General features: G+C 46.1%; 1 protein-coding gene across 1 annotated transcript in view; it reads right to left on the minus strand.

The window, feature by feature from the left end:
- Positions 1 to 1218: 1218 nt before the first annotated feature.
- PRTFDC1 (phosphoribosyl transferase domain containing 1) overlaps positions 1219 to 20022 on the minus strand; it is a 51578-nt gene continuing 32774 nt past the window's right edge. The window contains exons 4-9 of the mRNA XM_063127817.1: positions 18784 to 18849; positions 7700 to 7717; positions 6781 to 6863; positions 5417 to 5463; positions 3567 to 3643; positions 1219 to 2566 (exon numbers count right to left, since the gene is read on the minus strand). Coding sequence (XP_062983887.1) covers positions 2519 to 2566; positions 3567 to 3643; positions 5417 to 5463; positions 6781 to 6863; positions 7700 to 7717; positions 18784 to 18849 — 339 coding nt within the window. The 3' untranslated portion in view covers positions 1219 to 2518. The remainder of the gene's footprint in view (positions 2567 to 3566; positions 3644 to 5416; positions 5464 to 6780; positions 6864 to 7699; positions 7718 to 18783; positions 18850 to 20022) is intronic.

Genomic DNA, 20022 nt, shown 5'->3' on the forward strand with positions numbered 1-20022 from the left:
TCCTATCTGTGACATAATCCTGCCATTCAAAGGCGGCTTTAATGTTTATGACTGGAAGCTGAGGGCTGCGCATCACTCTGATCTTTATCTTCGCTCTATGCCTCCCGCCAGTTGTCTCCAGGAGACTGGAAGAGCCAAGCGGCCTTGGGCTCAGTTAGGCCAGATGGTGGCTATGGGGCTACATCTGTGGAGGCTGGTGGCTCTGATGTCAGTGGGATGGTGAATCCACTCCGGGTGTCAGTCAGAACCAATCAGAACTCTAAAGAGTTCTGACTGAAACCCGGAGTGGATTCACCACCCCACTGACATTGGAGACACCAGCCTTGGCAGGCCTACACATTACCCAGTCCTGGTCTATTTCCCAGTTCAGGGCCTTGCTTTGAATATCGGCATCAGCCCCTGTATATATCTTCCTCTCTCACACATGCAGGGGCCATGTTTCCCACTTTCTATTGTGCTCTATGCTTCTTCAACGCTGTGCTGATTCTAAACTAACAAGCAATGACATTTAATAGAGGCCTTCCCTAAGGTGGCACAGGCCCTTGCTAGGACGAGGCGTAAGGAGAGGCATGGGACAGAAAGGATGACAGGGCCAGTTTGGAGGAGTGGTAAGATCAACAGTGCAGAACCTATGGAAGTTTTCAGTTGGGGGGGATCATGTTTCCCCACCGTCACTTCGCCTCCTGCTCCTGTCCCACAATAAGGATGAGCAGCTTCCTCTTTCTTCACTCGGAGAAGAAAGAGGAAGCAAGCAGCGACCGCATGGCCCAGTCAGTGGGCATTTTTATCACACTGCTTCTCCTGCACACAGTGGGAAATGGCAGCAATTATCGTCAGAGCCAAGAAGAAACGCATCCTCCAGATCATATTTTGTAACGGAAAAAACAGAAGCAGCGTGAGACACGCAGGAGGATCGCTGCGTCGTCAAAATGACCTGCGAAGATCCGTGAGTGGTCAGTCATGGGCGTGCGATAAAACGCTTGTCCAAAGATGCTCTCAGGCTCCAGGGTCTCAATCCTGCCCTCCAGCATTCCCCCAGCCACCCATGGTTTCATAGTTTCCTAACTTCTGTGCAGCTTTGTCCCCATTCCAAACAGTTGAAAGTGCCTCTCCTCAGGCTTATTAACAGGCAGTGAGAGCTTTAAGCTAAAATATGCTGGTATCTTTGGCTCCACCCCCCTTTGCCTCTGGCCCCACCCACCACACCCCGAGCACCTCTGAAACTGAATTTGGCCCTTGAGCTGAAAAAAAGTTCAATATTCCTGGGTTAGAGTGTAGGCATGGAACTGGGAACATCCAACATTAAAACCCAGGTGAGCCATGGAGCTCACCAGGTGGGTTTGGTGCAGCGGATAGAGTGCTGGACGAGAAAATCTTGGGTTCAGTTCCTTTCCCATCGACAACGCTCAGTGGATGAGGGACCTTGGCCTTGTTACTATTGGTCATCTTGCCCTACCTCATAGGGTTGTTGTGCGCACAAATGGGGTCGGGGGAGAACTATTTACAGCTGAGCCCCTTGCTCCTCTGGCAGCGTTAGGTTGAGTAATCAAAGTCATGAAGAATCCACCGCTCATGTCGCACATGTGGGGAACCAGTACCTCGTCGGCAAAATTGACGGCTACTTGACGTTACTTGGATGGAACAATCTTTTTCAAGAATCCAGTTAAGCGGCGAAACAAATCCTCAGTGAGAAAAGAAAACCCTGAAAGGATGAGGAAGAAATCCAAGCTCCCCTTTTAGAGACAGATGGACAGCCTCCTGCTCTCCTTGACTGACTCGCTGAGAGCACATCCTGCAGTTCTGCACACCGCTGGAAGCCCCCACCCCCACAACAACCAAAGTGGTGTAGTGGTTAGAGTGGTGGACTAGGACCAGGGAGATCAGGGTTCAAGTTCCCACTGAGCCATGAAACTCATGGGGGTGCCTCGGACCGGTCATTCTTTATCAGCCTAACCTACCTTGTGGAGTCGTTGTGTGGATAAATGGTGGTGGGGAGAAGCATGTACGCTGAGCTCCTTGGAGGACGGGCAGGTAAAAACTCAATTGAAAAGAAGGGCTCCCATGAAGGCGCAGGGCTGTCATTGGAGAGAGCCAGAGGCAACACGGTGCACCACTATGCATCCAGAGCTAAGGCAGCCCCACCACGCCGCGAATCGTTGCGAAATGGTTTTGTGAGCAGTGCAGCTGTGCTCACGATTGGGTCACAAAGGCGCTGGTAATATATGGATCAAGGAATGAACACTAGCTTCAGCTCACCCACCACTTCTGCATTTTGAACATACATATTATCATAAGAAATATTAGGACTTCCTGTCTTCATCTTGTCCTGGTCACCCCTAGAAAAAGTTCGAGGAGATGAAGGAGGCCAACTATGACAAAGTCTGAGGAGCTCCTTCTCGGGAGGGTACCGCTTATTAGTCCAGAATGATGGAGATAGATGGAGGTCAGTTGAATTGTTCTTCAGGAGATGCTTCAAGAGGAACGTCAGTCTTCCAGTTCAGGCTAACCGACTGCTTCTTTAGACTCTGTATTTGGCTTTGCCGTGGTTATTGATAACACATATGTGCTGAAAACAAACAAACCAGAAGTTTATTATCACAACCCATGAAAGGCAAATGAACATTTTTACACAACCACATTAGACGCTACCGTCGCAATAGGCTTGTTGGCTGAATGACATTTTCTTTCCCCTCCTGACAAATAACTGAAGTTTGAGTCCTGAGAAAGTATAGGAATGTAGCAAGTTGGCCTATACGGGGTTCGGCCATTTCCCCTCTGGCGCAGTACTGTCTGCACTGGCTGGCAGCAGCTCTCTAGGTTTTCAAATATGAGTCTTTCCCAAGCCTCCCATGAGAAGCTGGGGATTGAACTGGGAACCTTTCACATACAAAGCAGGTGCGCTGCCCCTGAGCTGCACCCACTTCTCTTCCCTTCACTTGATGACCTGCAATAGAAGTACCACCTTCTGGAAAGGCAAGAGATGGAGGAATCACCAAGGGTGCAATCCTATGCATGTTTAAACAGAGGAAAGCCCTTCAACTTCCAGCATTGCCCAGCCAGCTGGAAATTGCAGGATCTTCTTCTGTCTCAACATGCATAGGATTGCACCCCAAATGTGTTAGCTAAAGAAAATAGGCGGAGTGCACTAGCTCCAATAGTTGTACCACACAAACTGGGGCACTCTAGTGGTGATAGACTGCAACTCCCATCTTTCCCAGCAGTATATCCAGGGAAGATGGGGGTTGTAGTCCATCTCCCCAGGTTGGGAAAGGCTGTTGTACAAAATGAGCCTGCGTGGGAGGCCAGAGTTCAAATGTCACAGCAGTCACCATCCCTAGTTCTCCAAAACAAAAGGGGCGTAAAGAAGCTGCGTACGGCAAGTGTCTGTGTGTATATAAATGTGAGAAGGCAAAAAAAGAGAAGGATTAAAACACACTATATGCACAGCAAAGTCACTACAGAAATTATTATGACTGTTACCAACAGAAAGCAGAAACATTGACTGGGTTTGCAAGCCACAAGTCATAACGGGTTTCTTCGGGGTCCAAAGCATGGGAGACACTTACGTTTAGATCTCTGAAGTACTCGTTGTAGTCTAAGGCATAGCCCACCACAAACAAATTTGGAATTTCAAATCCATAATCTGGAAGGAAAACACACATACAAAGAAAAGATACATTGTTAAAATGCTAACAGTGGCGCTTCCTTTTTGCACTAGTTCAGTGACCTAGCTAATTTCCCAGATGTGGCTAGTGTTCTTTGATGGAACAGTTGATGCAGAGCATCTGATCGCTTAAATGAGAGTTGTCTAGATGTGCCCAATTAGGTCATATCATGGCTTAGAAACCTGTCCAAAAGGAATCCTGATGGCCTTTTGACTAGGGCTGTGCACCACTTCAGGTCTGGATCTGAATTCCAAGCTGAAGTGGGCTGCTTCGGCCCGTATCGGTTTGAATCTGAAGTGGGCTTGATCAGTCCGAAGCACCCTGAAGTGTGTCAGATCGATCTGAATCGCTTTGAGGCACTTTGGACTGACCCAAGCACTGGGAAAGGAGGAGAAGGGAGTGCTGCTCATCCCGGTGCCTGGATCAATCTTTTGTCCTTCTGCTCTCATGCCGGTGGGTACTCATGCCACATCCAAAGTGGTCGGATCGGCTCCTCCTGCCCCACCACTGCTGAAGTAGCCAGGGAAATGGATATCCAAATAATCCGGATGTCCAAAGCCTAATCCGGATCCGAAGCAGGTTGGATCAGGTCCGGATCGAGCCGAGGCCCATTCAAAAGATACGAATCGGCCTCTGAAGCAGGTCAGCAGGGATGTGCACAGCCCTACTTTTGACATGCTGAGTAAAGAAAGAAATATAGACCATGCTAACTCAACTCTTATCCAAACACAGACTTGTTCTCGTTGGCGTTAACTCTCTATAACAGATGTAGAACCTCAGTACCTGAGGGCCATATCTGGCCCTCCTGGGGTCCCAGTCCATCCCTGGGGTTTCCAAGAAGGCCATGCCCCCTTCCACTGGCCACCTCCCCTTCCCCCCAAACATCATTTGGTGGTTTCTGGATTTTGTGCAGCTTTTTCCCCATTCTAAAAAGATGAAATGTCTCTCCTAAGGCTTAGTCACCTGCAGTAAGAGTTTTAAATTAAAATATGCTGGCATTTTTGGCTCTGCTCCCTTTTGCCCCGCCCACCTCTGGAATGTGGCCCCCAAATGTGGACTTTTCCTGGCAGCTTTTAGCACCAGTCCTCGGAGGTACCATATCGCACCACAGATCTGCAGATGGCTCCAGCTGAGATACAGTTGGAGACAATGCCAACCTTCGAAGCCACGGCATCAGGTTGCATCGCGGCCAACCACCAATGAGCAGAATGTTAAGGGCATTTTTGTAGCTAGTGGTAAACAACATCTTCTAAAGTACATCTACAGTAGAAACTGATCTGAGTTTAACTCCAAACAATCTTGGGAATTGTATATTGGTGAGTGCTTCTTCATCAGATTTATCAAGCCTACACCCAGAAGGCTATGTCCCACGATAGTCTAACGTAGGTCCCATTCATTTGAATGGGCAGTACTAAGAGAGGCTACAACAACTGTCCCCAACCCACAGCTACGATATCAAGGTCGAGATCTGGTTTAAAATACGTAGTGCCCACATTTCTTCATTAGTCTCAAATATGTCACTCATGCATACTAGGGACAAAAAAGAATGTAAGAAAAGAAATGCCTTTAAATGGAATGTTCTGACCAAGCTGCCACCTCCACGGTGTCAACAGCATTCCCAGCATCACTTCTGAACAACACCCTGGCAGCTGGACTAGTTATATCTTGCCTTTTTAGTGAAAGCAGGACAATGGAACATTTTAGTTACTTCGCAATCAGGAAATGCAGAAAATCCACACGGGAGCACTTACAGTCAGGTTTGTACCCATCAGGCTGAGATGTTCTTTTCAGCAACAGGCTATAATCAAAAAAAGAACAAAATGTTTTTATTGTTAAAAAAGAGCGCGCACTGGGTTTGTTCAAATAACTCATAATCTTGCCTTGGTTAAATGCATTCTCCCCCCCTCCCCCAGGCCCTGCCCCTTCCGTTGCTTCAAGGCCTGGGACCTACCGCACCCCACCACAGCCTGGCAATGGTCAGGAATGCTGGGAGTTGAAGTCCAAAACATCTGGAGATCTATTTTCTACTCTGACCAGGTCTCCAGGGCCGAAGGCAGCCTTCCCCAAACTGGTGCCCTCCAGATGGTTTTGGAATCCAACTCCCATCATCCCTGACCATTATCCCTGTTGGCTGGGGCTGTTGGGAGTTGAAGCCCCAAACATCTGGAGGGCACCTGGGGTGCTTCTAGATGAGGCTGTTATCATGCCATCACCCTGCCGAATTCACGGATTTTAGGGGAGGTCCAGATTTCATCTTCTTCTACACATAACCCTCCCACTTCCCTCCATGCCTCCTTCCCCCACCCCTTCTTTTTCCACACTCCTTTCCCCCCACCCCTTCTTCCATCTTTTTTCTTACTGCAGAAAATTTGTGATGGGAAAAAAGGCAGAACAGCTGCACAGTGCCTTCAAATGGATAGTGCTGGAAGACCTCTGAATGGAAGCCGCCCTCCTTGGGGAAGGCTAGCCTAAGGAAGACCTTCCCATCACCTGGTCCTCTTCACCAGAGATGCCAGGGCTTGAATCTGGGGCCTCCTGCACTCAAAGCATGTGCTCAGCCACTGAGCTACGGTTCTCGCCGGAGAACCAACCCCCTCCCCCCCATATTCTCAGGCAGGCGGCAAAAATAGGAGATTCACTGAGGCCCTAGAGCAGGGATGAGGGACCTCTGGGCCAAGGCATGTATTTTGCAGGCGCGAGAGCTGTGGCACAGAATACAGGTGTGCATTTTGCAGGTGTTGAGAGCTCCTGCAAAGAACCAAGGTGTCGTCCACTCCTTTGCCTTTGGCCCTTGTCCACCCCAAGGACACAGCCCCTGAGAGCTTTTCCAAAATGGGACCTGGCCTTCAGGCTCAATGAGGTTCTGCACCCCTGGGTTGGACAAAGAGTGCCGGGCGGTGCCTTGCGCTGAGCCAGGCCGCTGGTCCATCCAGTCTGCTCTGAGTGACAGTGGCTGTACAAGGACGCAGACAAGGACCGTCCCCAGCCCTGCTTCTGGAGATCCTTTCAACGGGAGAACGGCCGGGCCAGGGACTGGACCTGAAACTTGTTGCATGCAAAGGATGAGCTTGACCACTGAGCTGCGATCCCTCTCCCAATGCTACCCCTGTCTTACCTGGCCACCTTAACCATTCTGGGCTGGCATTTTTCGATACTGTCGAGGAGAGCTCTCATTGTCCGTCCAGTTCCGATCATATCCTTCGTAAAGAAGGGGGAAAGAAGTTCGCAAAGAAATGAAATGTTCTACAGCATCTTCTCCTTCCCCCTACAGCCCTCCCCTCCACAAACCCTCCCAATCTGCTTCAGTGGGTTGGGGCAACGTCTGGACATTTGGAGGCCATGCATGGGGGGAAGAGAGGATGTGGACGTGGCATCTTTCCTCTGGCAGAATGATTCTAGATCCAACCCCAATAGCATTGGGCTGCAACTCCTACCATTTTAAACTGCCATCACCGTGACTGATGGGAGTTGTAGTCCAAAATGTCTGGAGGGTGTCAGGTTTTGGAAGGCCATTCTACAACATTAGCACCAATTGGGGCGGGCGGGGGGAGAAACTGACTTTGTTGGTTCCCTTTTCGTTGTCAATAAAAAGAAAACAAAAGTGTTGCATCTTCCAGAGTTAGAGACGTTGTGTTCTTTTAAACAACAAATACGTCTCTCACTTAGAATTAATCCCCCTGAAGTAATCAAAGTTTGCCTGCTAATCGTTAAATGGCTTTAAAAATGCTCTAGAGAGTTTTTTGCTGACTTTACTAGATTCAGGACCGCTGAAAACATAGGGGGGCAGTTCATCCAGTTTGCAGGCCTTTTAAAGACAACATTGTAAACAGTTTTCCAATTATTTGTTTGCAAAAAAATATTTTAAAAATGGGGGGAGAGAGATTTTTTTGGAAGGTTCAGCTTCCCCCCACTCCGCTACAGCACTGACAAGATTCTATGCATATCTGCACCTACGTACATAAAGTAGTACAAGACATCCATGTGAATGGATCCTCAGACCACAAACTTTAGCACGCACAAAAATATGAGCTTACCTCCACAATTAACACGTTCTGAAACAAAATGTTAAGAAATGGGGGGGGGGAGAGAGAGAGAGAAATTTGGTTAGACAGAATGCAATTGACCGGCAGTAAATCATTAGCAGAATGTGAACCCAGTTTCTCTCAGTTTTCTCCGCCATCCCAGTGGGCTGCAGGATGGGGAGCGAAAAGGAGGCTTGGTTCTGGATTGCTGAAAGAAACGTCCTGACTAAGGACTGTAGAACTCGTGGGGCACTTGCCCTGTGAGCAGTGCTTGACAAGTCCTCTTCCGGGAGCCGGCCCGGCTGAGAGCTCAGCAAAGTGCACTTTACGGGGCCTCCGGAGAGGGTGCAAGTCCTCCAGCATCCCATTAGCATGTCCACGGGAATCATGCACTTTCTGGAGGCACCAGAAAGCATGCTTTGCCTCCCTCTGCCCCCCATGCCAATTGTGGCCGTAAAGGCCCTATTATAACCCTGGATTAAGGGGGCTTTAAGGCCATGATTGGCATGGGGTGTGTGGAGGGAGGCAAAGCGTGCTTTCCAGGACCTCCAGAAAGTGCACAATTCCCCCGGACATGCAAATGGCCTTGGGAAATTGAGTATTCCACTCTTCCACGGCGTTAATGACAGCCATTAACGCAGCCAGGGGGGGGAGACAAAGGATGTGTACAGGTCAGGCGGAACTGAGCGCTGGGGTGAAAGTCCGCTGGGCATGTCCGTCGGGGACGCAGGAGGGCTGGACGCAGTGGCATCTGCTGCCCTCACAGGCCCAGGCAGATTTTTACCCCATCACTAATCCTCACTGATGCAGACGGCCAAGTACTGAGAGCAAGGACAGCCAGATGGCTGGTTGGCCACTGTGTGAACAGAGTGCTGGACTAGATGGACCCTTGGTCTGATCCAGCATGGCTGTTCTTACGTTCTTATGTTCTTAACACGAAGGTTTCTTGCTTCTGCCCGCTTCATCTGCAGGCCAGGCCCATCTTTTTTTTTTCTGCACTGGGAAATGACTTATTCTCCTATAGCAGCAGGGTGGGCGACATGTGGTCTGTGTTCCATATGCCCCCCGCCCCCAAATCACTGCTGTGGGGATGGTGGTGAGAAAACAGCTGCATTTCCCCCTTTGCAAGAAGGCATACGTGAGCTGTGCTCATGTCCTCCTTGAGAGCTTCCCAGCAGCTGGTAGTTGAACTGCTGGGTGAAAAGAATGCTGGAGGTGATGAGACCCTAGGTCTGATCCAGCCTGGCCCTGATGTTCTCATGAAGCTGGCAATCATAGTTTCCCAGTCTAAATTGGGAAATTATGGTCCACTGAAGCCATCCACACTGGATTCATGCATGCCACAAAATGGAGGAGGGAACAGGCTGTATGTGCTTATTAAACCAAGATATCATTGTCTGGATTGGACCATTCTCTTCCAAGCCTGTATGTACGCTAAAGAAGATACTTACAAGATGAAAACTGACTTGTAATGAGCTGAGAACACTTAAGTCATGAAGCAATGCCTCTACATGTGATATCAGGAAATGGGAGAGGGAAGACTAATAAAACGTTTTAAAGGAGGCTTAACAAGCTTTATGAGGGGCAGCAATAAGTTCTGCAAACATGGCTTCCTGTCTTCTTGGAGGCCAACAATGTCTCCTCTATTCATTTCAAGCTTCTTTGGACTCGGAAGCAACTTTCAGTCAATGACAGGCTGATGTACAGCTGGCAACAATTCTTTCCTCTGAAGTGTTTATTAAGTAGAGCTCAATTTCTAAGCAAGTTTTCTTGTAGTGCAGCAATAAATTTAATAATATGGTGTGTCAATGCTATGAAATTGCACAATCATGATGTCAAGGCTTGATTCTCCTGTCTTAACAGGCTTTAGAACACATCACTTTTGACTTTGGCTGAAGGACTGTGCGCAGGTCCTCTCCTCAGGTCTACCAAGAGTTAGGACCACTTGGGCTTCCTTGCACTTAGAAGCTCCAAATTCCAGAAACCCTTGCAAAAGGAAGCTATTGTTGGTCAGACTTGTAAACAGTTCATTAATGGAATACAAGAAGACTATCCAATCCAGATAAGAGTGAAAAATTGTGGTTTTTCATTACAAGAACAAGCAAAAGTAAAAGGGGGGGGGACATTTAAAACTTCTTGTCACCCATAATCCCCAGCCAGCATAGCTGTAGCCCAACACATCTAGCCTGAGCCAAGTAGGGGTAGACTGATCAAGATGATCATCTCAGTGGAACATTGTTGTACGCTGTGAATTGTGCCTATAAGAGAATTCTGCGATCCCGAGTTTGAATTTACTCACAGGGGGGGCTTGCTCTGCTACAATGTCATGAAATGAGCCAACTTACACTGGATTTGTACCTTTAAGCAAGAGCTGGATGCCACTTTTTTCCCTCCCTAAGCATCCTATGCCTTTAATATTTGCATGATTGACAGAAATTCAACAGGCGAGTCCCTTTTCCATCACGGTGTCTCTACCCTGGAAAGAGATGCACTTGCTGGATTTCTATCTGCCATATACCTGTTAAAGGAACAGGAGACCTGACGGGCAAGAAGGGGTGATTCTACCTACTTTACAAGAGGTCTGATAAAAAGGCTATAATGTCTAGCCAGGGGGAAATCAAAACGAGTCTGCATTCCCCTCTGCAAGGAATACAGAGTCTAGATGGACTGGGATCAGTGTTTTCATAATATGGATCAAGAAAACAGGTCTGAAGCAGTCCTAACCTCCATCGCCTAAACTGTGGACAAGGAGTGGGCAGCAAGTGCTGCATAGCTACAATGAAATGCTTTTAATAAAAGAATCCAGCATTACATCACAATGGTCCATGGAAAATATGTACCATTTACAACCATGGGACAGGAAAGTGTTGACATTATCAAGCCCCCAAAGCTGTTTACAAACACATGTACATTTGGGGGGGGGGAGTATTAGAGCAATATTTAAATTGCAACTTCAACCTAATCTGTTGTTACATTTATTTTGATTACATTTCAAACATATCCCCAATAATTTTTCATGAACCAGTATTCATGTCAGTTAAGAGGACCAAGGTTAATATATAGAAAACTCTGGGGAAATGAACATAGACAAAAGAAAAAGGGTGGGGGGGATTGGTATAAATTTTGGGATATAAATTAACCACATAAATTAATCAACTGATATAAATTAATTAACTGATGTGAAAATAATAAAGTTTGGGAACTCTGGAGTCCCCTGATTAACTATATAACATCCTTACTTATTACAAACGAGCGAACTTGATTTGGTTTCTAATTATTTTTTATAGTTTTTTGGCTAGCACTCTATATTTTATTTCTGGTGTTGATTTAAGCAATGCATTTGGTAAACAGCTACAATTATCCATACAATCCACAGCCATTCAGATAATCATTTTTAGCCATATCTGCAAACATTTGTGTTGGGAGGACTTTTTAAAAAAACTACAGAATTAAGACATCAGCTGCATGTCACCTCACCTCCTCATTCACAGCTCATCTTACCACTGTGGTTCTACTAATAAACTAAAGTGAGTCAGTAGATGAATCAACGGAGAGGGATGGTACCATCAAACACAAGAAACCATACCGGATACAGCTAGTTATATAAATTAGCGGATTTCACTAGATGACTTCTTAATAAACCCTGAAGTTTAAATTTAGGTTAAGTGTTGGGAGGATCCTAAAAGTAGGAGTAGTTCAGCAATGAAACAAAGGGTGTTTGCATTTCAACCTTTTAGAGTTTGCATTTCAACCTTTTAGAAGCAGGGGATGGTGGTAGAAATGTGCAAAAGCTGGGGAAACACCCATGACTGGTGGTCAGGGGAAAGGGATGCACTATTTATAATTTTCTCATTTTATACAGACTGTATTTTCAGAAGAACCTAGAATATGGCAATAAGTAAAAAAAAAACCTGAGGGATTTGCTAGTACATATCTTAAATTCAAGCCTCCAGTATAGACATAAATGGTTATGAGGAGGAAATTTGCTATCCAACTTGGCTGTGATAGGAATGCCGTCATTTGACCTGAAAACTAATTGAGGAATCACAGATGCAGGTTAATGATAACTAATTAAATATCAATGTTCCAGGTTTGTTCTGATTAGCCACTGTAGGATTGCTTTTAGATCTGGAACAGCTCAACTCTTCCTTTATTGCTCCAGAAAAGGAAATGAAATTCACATGGATTACATTTGCAGGCATTATTAGAGAAGGCGGCACAACCTCCGCCTCAGGTACATTCCAAGATAGCAGCATTTTCAGCTGTTTCCTGAACGGCTCAAGCGCGTTTTGATTTTGCTCTGCCTGTTGGGATCTCCCATAGACAAACACCTTCACTGAAAGCCCAACTGTGCTAACTTTTAATGCCTTCTTCTTGTCCATTATTATTTACAACAGGGGTGGGGAATCTATGGCCTCCCAGATATTCTTCGACTCCCACTCCCATCTGCCCCAGCTAGCACGGGCAATGGCCAGGGACAATGAAAGATGTAGTCCACCGACATCTGGAGAGCCAACCAGTCCCCTACCACTGAAACACAGTATTCAAGATGAGTGCAGACACCTTGGGCTCGGAGCGAAAGGAAAAATCTCTGGATAGCTGGGCTGGAGGTTATAATGATCCTTACACCAGTTGAAAGAACCATCTATCATCTAACATTCTGCTTCAAACAGTGAATCATTGGAATACCTCCGAGAGCTCGCAAGTAGAACATGGTGACGAAAGCCATTCTTTTGTTTGTTTGTTTGTTTACACTCAATATCTGGAGTACAGTCTCTGAACATGGAAGTTCTATTTATTATGTTTTACTCAGGAATAGGCTGGATACAGACTTAGTCATATTTAGAACAGAACTATTGAAATAAATGGGATGTAAGTTGTAATTAATTTAATTTCCATTGATTTCAATGGGTCTACCCTGACTATGTCCGGATATAAGCCGCTGCTTTTAATAGGTTGGATCCAGATTATAATAGCTGGGTTTGGGTCCCATTGAAATGAATGTGGCAAGTTAATCATAACTCCCATCGATTTCAATGGATCCAATCTTTAATTGCTTCTTTTATCACCAGTGTGAACCACTTTGAGATCCAATATTGTTGCAGAGAGCAACACAATTGTAAATCAGTTAATCAATTAAGTTAGTCATCACCGCCAATAGCTATTGAGAGAATCCTTATCAACTGAGCTTACTGAATCCTTTCCCAAAGCCATCTGAGCTAGTACCAAATTGCACTAATTTGGGCTGTGTGAAGTACTTCCTTTCATCTGCCCTGAACGTATTGCTAAACAGTTTCATGGATGATCTGCATGAATGCATGGCTTCATGCCATTTTAAGTCAGGAATCTGGGCTTAATGAATCACAACACGAAGAACTTGCAGGTTCACTCCTGCTTTGTACCTCCCTTCATGTGCGCAGGTAAACAAACCAGGAAGGTTTCCATCTGGTGAAGTGGGCAGTGTTTGTTCACCTTTAAGGTGCCACAAGTCTCTTAGTTGTTTTTGCTGCAACAGACTAACACGGCTTCCCCTCTGCCAACCAGGAAGGAATAGCTTCATGTTACATCCGAACATGGGATTATAATGAAGTGCACCCAAAAAAGCCAGGATTTGTAAGATAACTAAAAACCCAGACTGATATGAATGTAAAGGCAAATGACTTGCAGTGCACTCTTATATCCATTTACCTGGGAGTAAGCCCCACTGAACAATACGGCTTACTTCAGAGTAGACATGTAGTTCACAGTGAGGCTGCAATCCTGCCCACACCGTCTGGAGAGTTGAACACAGTGGCACTTACTTCTGAGTAAGCATGCAAAAGATTCCACATGCACGGACAGAGGGCTTGTTAAAATAGTGGGTGCCATTACTTTAGTAGCATGCGGTCCAGAGACAGGCAGCCTGGTTCCCTGCCCCTGATGTTTGGGACTACAACTCCCAGAAACCTTGCCCAATTCAGCCAATTTGGCCAATGCCCCCCGGTGACCTACCCCTGGTGTAGTAAACATCAAACCAAGTTTTGTTTCCCATGTGTTACTATTTCAAACTAAAGCAGAGTTGAATTTAGAAGAGAAAAACAACACTGGGTTTATCGCCAAATTCAAGAACATATGTCTACGCAGCCTGGATTTGTACAAATTAAAAGGGCGGGGGGAGTCAGAACAGCCAGCTCCACTGTGACAACTCCAATAAGATCAGTAACCTTCATGCTGTTAATGAGGTACGGAAAGCAGATGTTCCATGATAAAGGCGCTGAGGTGGGTGCTGCTGGCTACACTCAAACTCATCCTTCTCCCTTTCCTAACGGCATCTTCTGGGTTTGCCCCAGAAGACGCTGAATCATCTCTTCAGCTGCCAAAACATTAATGTGGCTAATGACATCTGCTGACGCTCAGGCAGGTAGCTGCCATTGGCGTGACAGTGACGGAATTCGGCCAGGAGAGGAGACTCCCAACAGGACATTTCTATGAAGGGAAACGGAGCACTGCAGCTGCCCTCTCCTGGGCTACTGTACAGACGAGCGCAGGAGTTTGAGCTGGGGTTTAGACTGGACATGCTCCTTCCCAAATTTGAGGCACTTTTGCGGGCACTAACTTCAGCACACAGGTGGCCTCCGTGGTTTTGAGCGTCATGCCTCCTGAGCTTCAGTCTTTTGAATGCCTGGGTTCATATCTTCTCTGGGTTTAACTGTGGGAAAGCCAACAACTGGCTGCCAAGGACATTTTCCTTAGGGTGGCTTGTTAACCGTTTGTCGTAAATCACCGACGTTACAGAGATAAGCCGGCGGGAAATGTCAATAAACAGTCCATAGTCAAAAGCCAAAGTATCTGTCAGAAACTGGGTCAACAATACTGGAATCAGGAAAGCATCAGAACGTAGTCAAGGTCAGGTTAGATCCAGGCAAGGTTCAGGAGCTGGTCAGCAAGGAACAAGGGCAAAGGCAAGGAAGAACAACAATTGCTTCCAGCACCGCTCAGGGCCTCTTGCATGTCTTAAACAGGGATGGTGGTGATTAGGATTGCAGTCAGCTCCATTCGCCTGCAGCCAGCTTCTGCCTGTTCCTGTGAAGAGCCACTCCCCAAACACTCCCAGGCTCAGCTGTTCCTCCTTCCCGCTCTATCTCAAGCTGAGGCACAACACCATGCATCTGGCTTATTTTTCTCGAACAATCTACCTTGAGAACCCATGGTTTGTTGTTGGGTTGTTCAGAAGGGATAACAAGTCACACTGCACAGTTAACAAGCCAACCTGAAGAAAATGTCCTGGGTTCAGATAACACGCTAAACGATGGGTCAACAAACAACCCGCACTCAACTACTGAGTGTGGGTTAGCATGTTGAGTGAACAGCCTCTGTAGTTTGCATGCAGCCGGCTGGCCCGCTGGAGATGGGCTACACACCCCTTTCCCTGCACTCTAGAAATGCACCGTTAAAATCTTGTTAACATAGGAGCAGTAGAAAGCTTTACTATCTGTTGATGACATGTTGAGCCAGTAAAAGCCTGGTTTCTGGTCCCTTTAAAGACCAGCAGAGTATTTCTCATGAAGCAAAACTCCAAAATTAGCCTTTCGAGCACAAAACGGCAATATTGTGAGTTATCATTTAGCTTCACGCCGCTTTCAGTTTCCTAATATATCTCAAAAGGTGGCATGAAGCCTCTTTTAGAAAATGTTTTTAAAAAGGTTTTCTGAAGAACATTAACCTTTATCTAATCCTGTCAGCTGGGATTATTCAAGTCATCTGTGAGCAAGGATGAAAATAAACACATAGTGTTTGTGAACAAGGTTCTGCCTGAGATGGATTTTAAAAGGTTGAACTGTGTTTAACACTAAGGATATTCATAATAAAATTGGCACATTTACATAACCATTGTGAGGACACACGTAATGTCATTACTTAGAAGAGAAGGAAGAACTAATGGGAAACTGCTAATTTAGGACACAATCCTATGCATGTTTAGTCAGAAAAAAATCCTACAACTCCCAGAACTCCCCAGCCAGCAATGATGTCTGGGGAATGCTGGGAGTTGTAGGACTTTTTCCTGTCTAAGCATGCATACGATGGCACCGTTATCTTTGCAAAGAAATTGGGCTGGCTGGCTGTGGGGATCAATCAGAGTTGGGGAAACTCTTCCAGTCCAAAGGTTGAACTCTATTTCAGAGCAGGTCTTGGGGGCCATATTCCAGTGGTGGTTGGCGCCAAAAGCAAAGGGGGTGGGGCCAAAAAGACAATACATACCAGCATATCTTTATATCTAAAACGCTAAGGTGGTGCGTGGCAATGCGTGGCACGCTGAAGGTTTCGAGCAAGTGCTTTCTGTTGCTAAGCAACAGGAGCTATGAGAAGCACTTTAACGTTGCTAAGCAACAGGATCTATAAACACAGCTGATACAGCTGACATTGAAACATATCATTGCCAAACCCGTGGCGGGCGGGCGGGGGGAGTGATGGGGAACAGCTGGGACTCCCAGTAGGCCTCGTGGCTTGCCAGTGCATGCGCAGGCCTCAGGTAAGACCCACGGGTCAGCAGGTGAGGGGGGGGTCAGCAGGTGGGAACTTGCGGGGGGAGCAGCTGGGAGGGAGTGGGGGGAGTGGATGGGAGTAAAAGCCGGGCAAGTATGATACTGAACAATAAAGTACTAACATGTAGATGTTATGTGCGAGCCAAGCTAGTTGTATCTTAAAGCTCTTACTGGCAGTAACTTAGCCTTAAAAGAAGCATTTCAAGCTTTTAAAACCACTGAGTGATCAGTGGTTGGGAAAAGGGCCAGGGAAGGGGGCATGGTTGTGTGGGGACCCCCCAGAGGGGTGGACTGGGACCCCAGGAGGGTCAGATTTGGCATTTGGTCTGAGGCTCCCCACCCCTGGGATAGATGAGTCAGCCTTTTCCCAGGCTGCGTCACTTTCGTACAAGCTCTTTCCTAAGTCTGTTCTGTCCCTTTTTTGCTTATATATTCTATTTTTAAAAATACTTGTTCTAAAATTTGCATTTAGATATGCAACTTACAGTGTCCCAAGGCTGTCTGAGGGCTGCCTTTGAAGTTTTCAGTCTTTTTTTTTATTTCCTAGCTGGTAATAGCTGCTCCAAGTGGCTGGCAAGCCAGGTCAATATTCAAAATGGAGTCCATGTTATCTTGTCCAATTGCTCCCAGGTGCATTTGAGGTCCCATTGTGAACATACATGTGGAAGCTTAGCTGCAGTTGCTCTTTTTAGCTGCTTGAAGCAACTATTACCTGTCCTAACAAGACTGGAGAATTTTAAGGTCACCCCTCAGGCTGGTCTAGTCCCGCTGTAACTAGGGGAACCCTAACCTTTGTGGTCCTTTGGGCACATTTGGTATTTTGAAAAAAACACACTGGGCACCACCACAAACTAGACAGTTAATTAATGAAAAATATTTAAGAAAGCAATGCTATGGTGCCTGGGAGAGCGTCCCAGAGATCAGAGGAAAGCTCATAAAACCCCTCTGAGGTCAGAGACAATGCTCCAACCTCGGAAGGGGAAGTCAAAGATCCGACCCCAGACCCTTCCCTTCCACAGCTGGCACAGATCAGAAAAATGACCTTGGAGTGTCAGGAAAGGGGGCATTCTAGTGGGTGGGGTGTGGAGTGAAGGAGACCAGAGAGGCCAGGATATGAGTTATCCTGAACCTCCTCAAGCCTCTTTCCCCACCCCACTCCCCAAAGCACCCTGGCTAGATGGGCTTAAAAGCCTGTGTAAAATACAGGAGATCAGAGGACAGGGAGGAGAAGATCACCTCCACTGTTCCTCTCGCCCTGCTGTCTTCAACCTGGCAGGGCATAGGAAACGCAGAAGACTCCAAGTCTGGCAGCTTCCAAGCGGTGAGGCCGCAATGAAAAGGACTGCACTCGTAGTCAGTTAGCAGTGCTATTATTAACACACAATAATTGTGCTTGCCATGTAAATTATTTTTAATATCATCTCCCCCACATTCATCTTCCGCTGAGACTTGCTGCTACAATCCTTTTCCCCCCACAGACCATGTGCCTCATGAAAAGTCTTACTTTTTCTAGAAATAAGGCTTTATGCACCATGGGCTGGATTGAAAGAATCTTGTCCCTGAAGAAACCTTCCCATTTTGTCTTCTCATAATGAGCATGGTCAAGGAGAGTGGAAAAAGAAACCCAGCTGCTCTTCAGCCTTCCAGTCGCTTGGAATAAAAAAAATCATGTTGACTACTTGACACCATTGACGAGTCCCATTGTTTACTCTTCTCAAGACCAATATAATAATACATTTTCATGCCAAAACAGACAACGGCTGCATTTGGAAGTCATGATACGCCATAGGAACAACCCTGTGTGAGCATTGGTCTTGCATGCTGCTCATTTCCTACCCAACTCTGACAAGGTGATGGGGAAGCATTTGGGGAGCGTGCGTGCCTGAGGTTCACACAGACTTGTTCCCATCATGACATGTCATGGTTTATCAATACACGATTGCATTTAATGCATCTTTCCCTTTAAAATAGCAGCCAGGGGAGGGGGAAAGGACAGGATCTGGTGCACAGAGTGGGGTGGAGTAGGGTGGGGAAGGGTTATTCCCTTCCTTAATGCTGTGGTCCCACATAACTCCCCCCACCCTGCTTCTATTTGTCTCAGGTGGAAAACTGCCACTGATGTCAATGACAGGTTTCCCTATGGGGAGAATAGCAGCTTCAAGGGAGGACAGTTTTTGGCATAACTGCAGCATAGTTTAAAAGGGGTATAAATTGGACTTTATGCTATCTAGATCAGCCTTTCCCAACCAGCTGACATCCAGATGTGTTGGACTACATCACTCCCAGGACGATGGCCACGCTGGGTTGGAACGATGGGAGTTACAGGGCGGCCCATATGAACAGCACCCAATTTGAGCAGGCTGATCTAGGCTGTTGTAAACTCAATGTACTCACTGGTACCTTTCTATTTAGTGATAATCCTTTATAATGCTCTCCTTTTTTTAATGTAAAGGTTGTTTTATTTTCATTTTGACCGTCTGACAGGCATGACTGTTATACATGAATTCAAGAGCGAAGGCAACCGTGGGTTTCTGACTTCATTTTATTTAAAAGTTTATTTAAAAGTTTACAAACCTTTCCAGCCAGCTTTGAAAAGTCATCTCCTCCAATGATCTGTGTATCTTGCATAGACTGGTCATTCTGAAAAATAAAAATATATATAACATTTTACTTGCATTTTTAAGTATGGAAAGTGGGAGAATATGTCTTGGTATTTAGCAGAAATATTTTTTGAGTTTTCTCATTTGGGCATGCCAGCTTTACTTCATTACATTTTTAAAAATAAGGAACGCCCCTTTTATGATTTTAGGCACAATCCTATGCACGTGTAGACAGAAAAAAGTCCTACAACTCCCAGAATTCCCCAGATACCTGTGATTAAAAAAAGGATTTTCTGAAAAATATAAAGCGTTATCTAATCCTGTCAACTGGGATTATTCAAGTCATCTGTAGGCAAGGATGAAAATAAACACATAGTGTTTGTGAACAAGGTTCTGCCTGCAACAGATTTGAAAAGATTGCTCGATATTTAACAGAGAATATTTATAATAAAATTGGCACATTTATATAACCTTTGTGAGGACACACATAATGCCATTAGAAAAGAAGGAGGAAGTAATGGGGGACTTGTGGGAAACTGCTAATTTAGGGCACAATCCTATGCATGTTTAGACAGAAAAAAATCCTACAACCCCCAGAATTCCCCAGCCACTGATGTCTGGGGAATGCTGGAAGTTGTAGGACTTTTTCTGTTTAAACCTGCATAGGATTGCGACCTTTATAACAAAATTGAATTTGGCCTTTTGGGTGGAAGACATTCCCCTCTTCTGGTTTACCACGTCCTTTTTTCAGTTAGCCCCTTGTCTTGTCACAGAAAACATCATTGTTTTCTGAGAACACTCTGAGATAGCTGGCATTGTCTCTGACACAGTATTCATTTGGGTGCAATAGAACTATTTCACTAACCCCTCACTGTGGGAGAGCTTCTCTACATTAAGTGAAATTCCGTTGTTTACCCGCTGCTATTGTGCTTCCTGTTTCTTTGGTGCGATTGCTATGAATTGGATTACATGGGAGGAGAGGGGCAACAAGGCGGTAAGTCCTGCTGCTATTTCCCAGGGCTCCTTTAAACAGCAGACACAGTTAAATCGAGGAAACGCCTCCTTCCCTCCCTCCCTGGCTTGTGTGCAAAGAACGGGGGCGGTTCTTGTCGTCTGTTTCCTCACAGCCCCCAGGAAAGCCAGGACTTACTTCTGAGTAGAAGTAAGGTTTTGCTGTAAGTTTACAACCCTCATCACACTTACTTGGAAGTAA

The sequence above is a fragment of the Elgaria multicarinata genome, chromosome 1 (assembly GCF_023053635.1).
Source record: "Elgaria multicarinata webbii isolate HBS135686 ecotype San Diego chromosome 1, rElgMul1.1.pri, whole genome shotgun sequence".
Classification (NCBI taxonomy): Eukaryota; Metazoa; Chordata; class Lepidosauria; order Squamata; family Anguidae; genus Elgaria; species Elgaria multicarinata.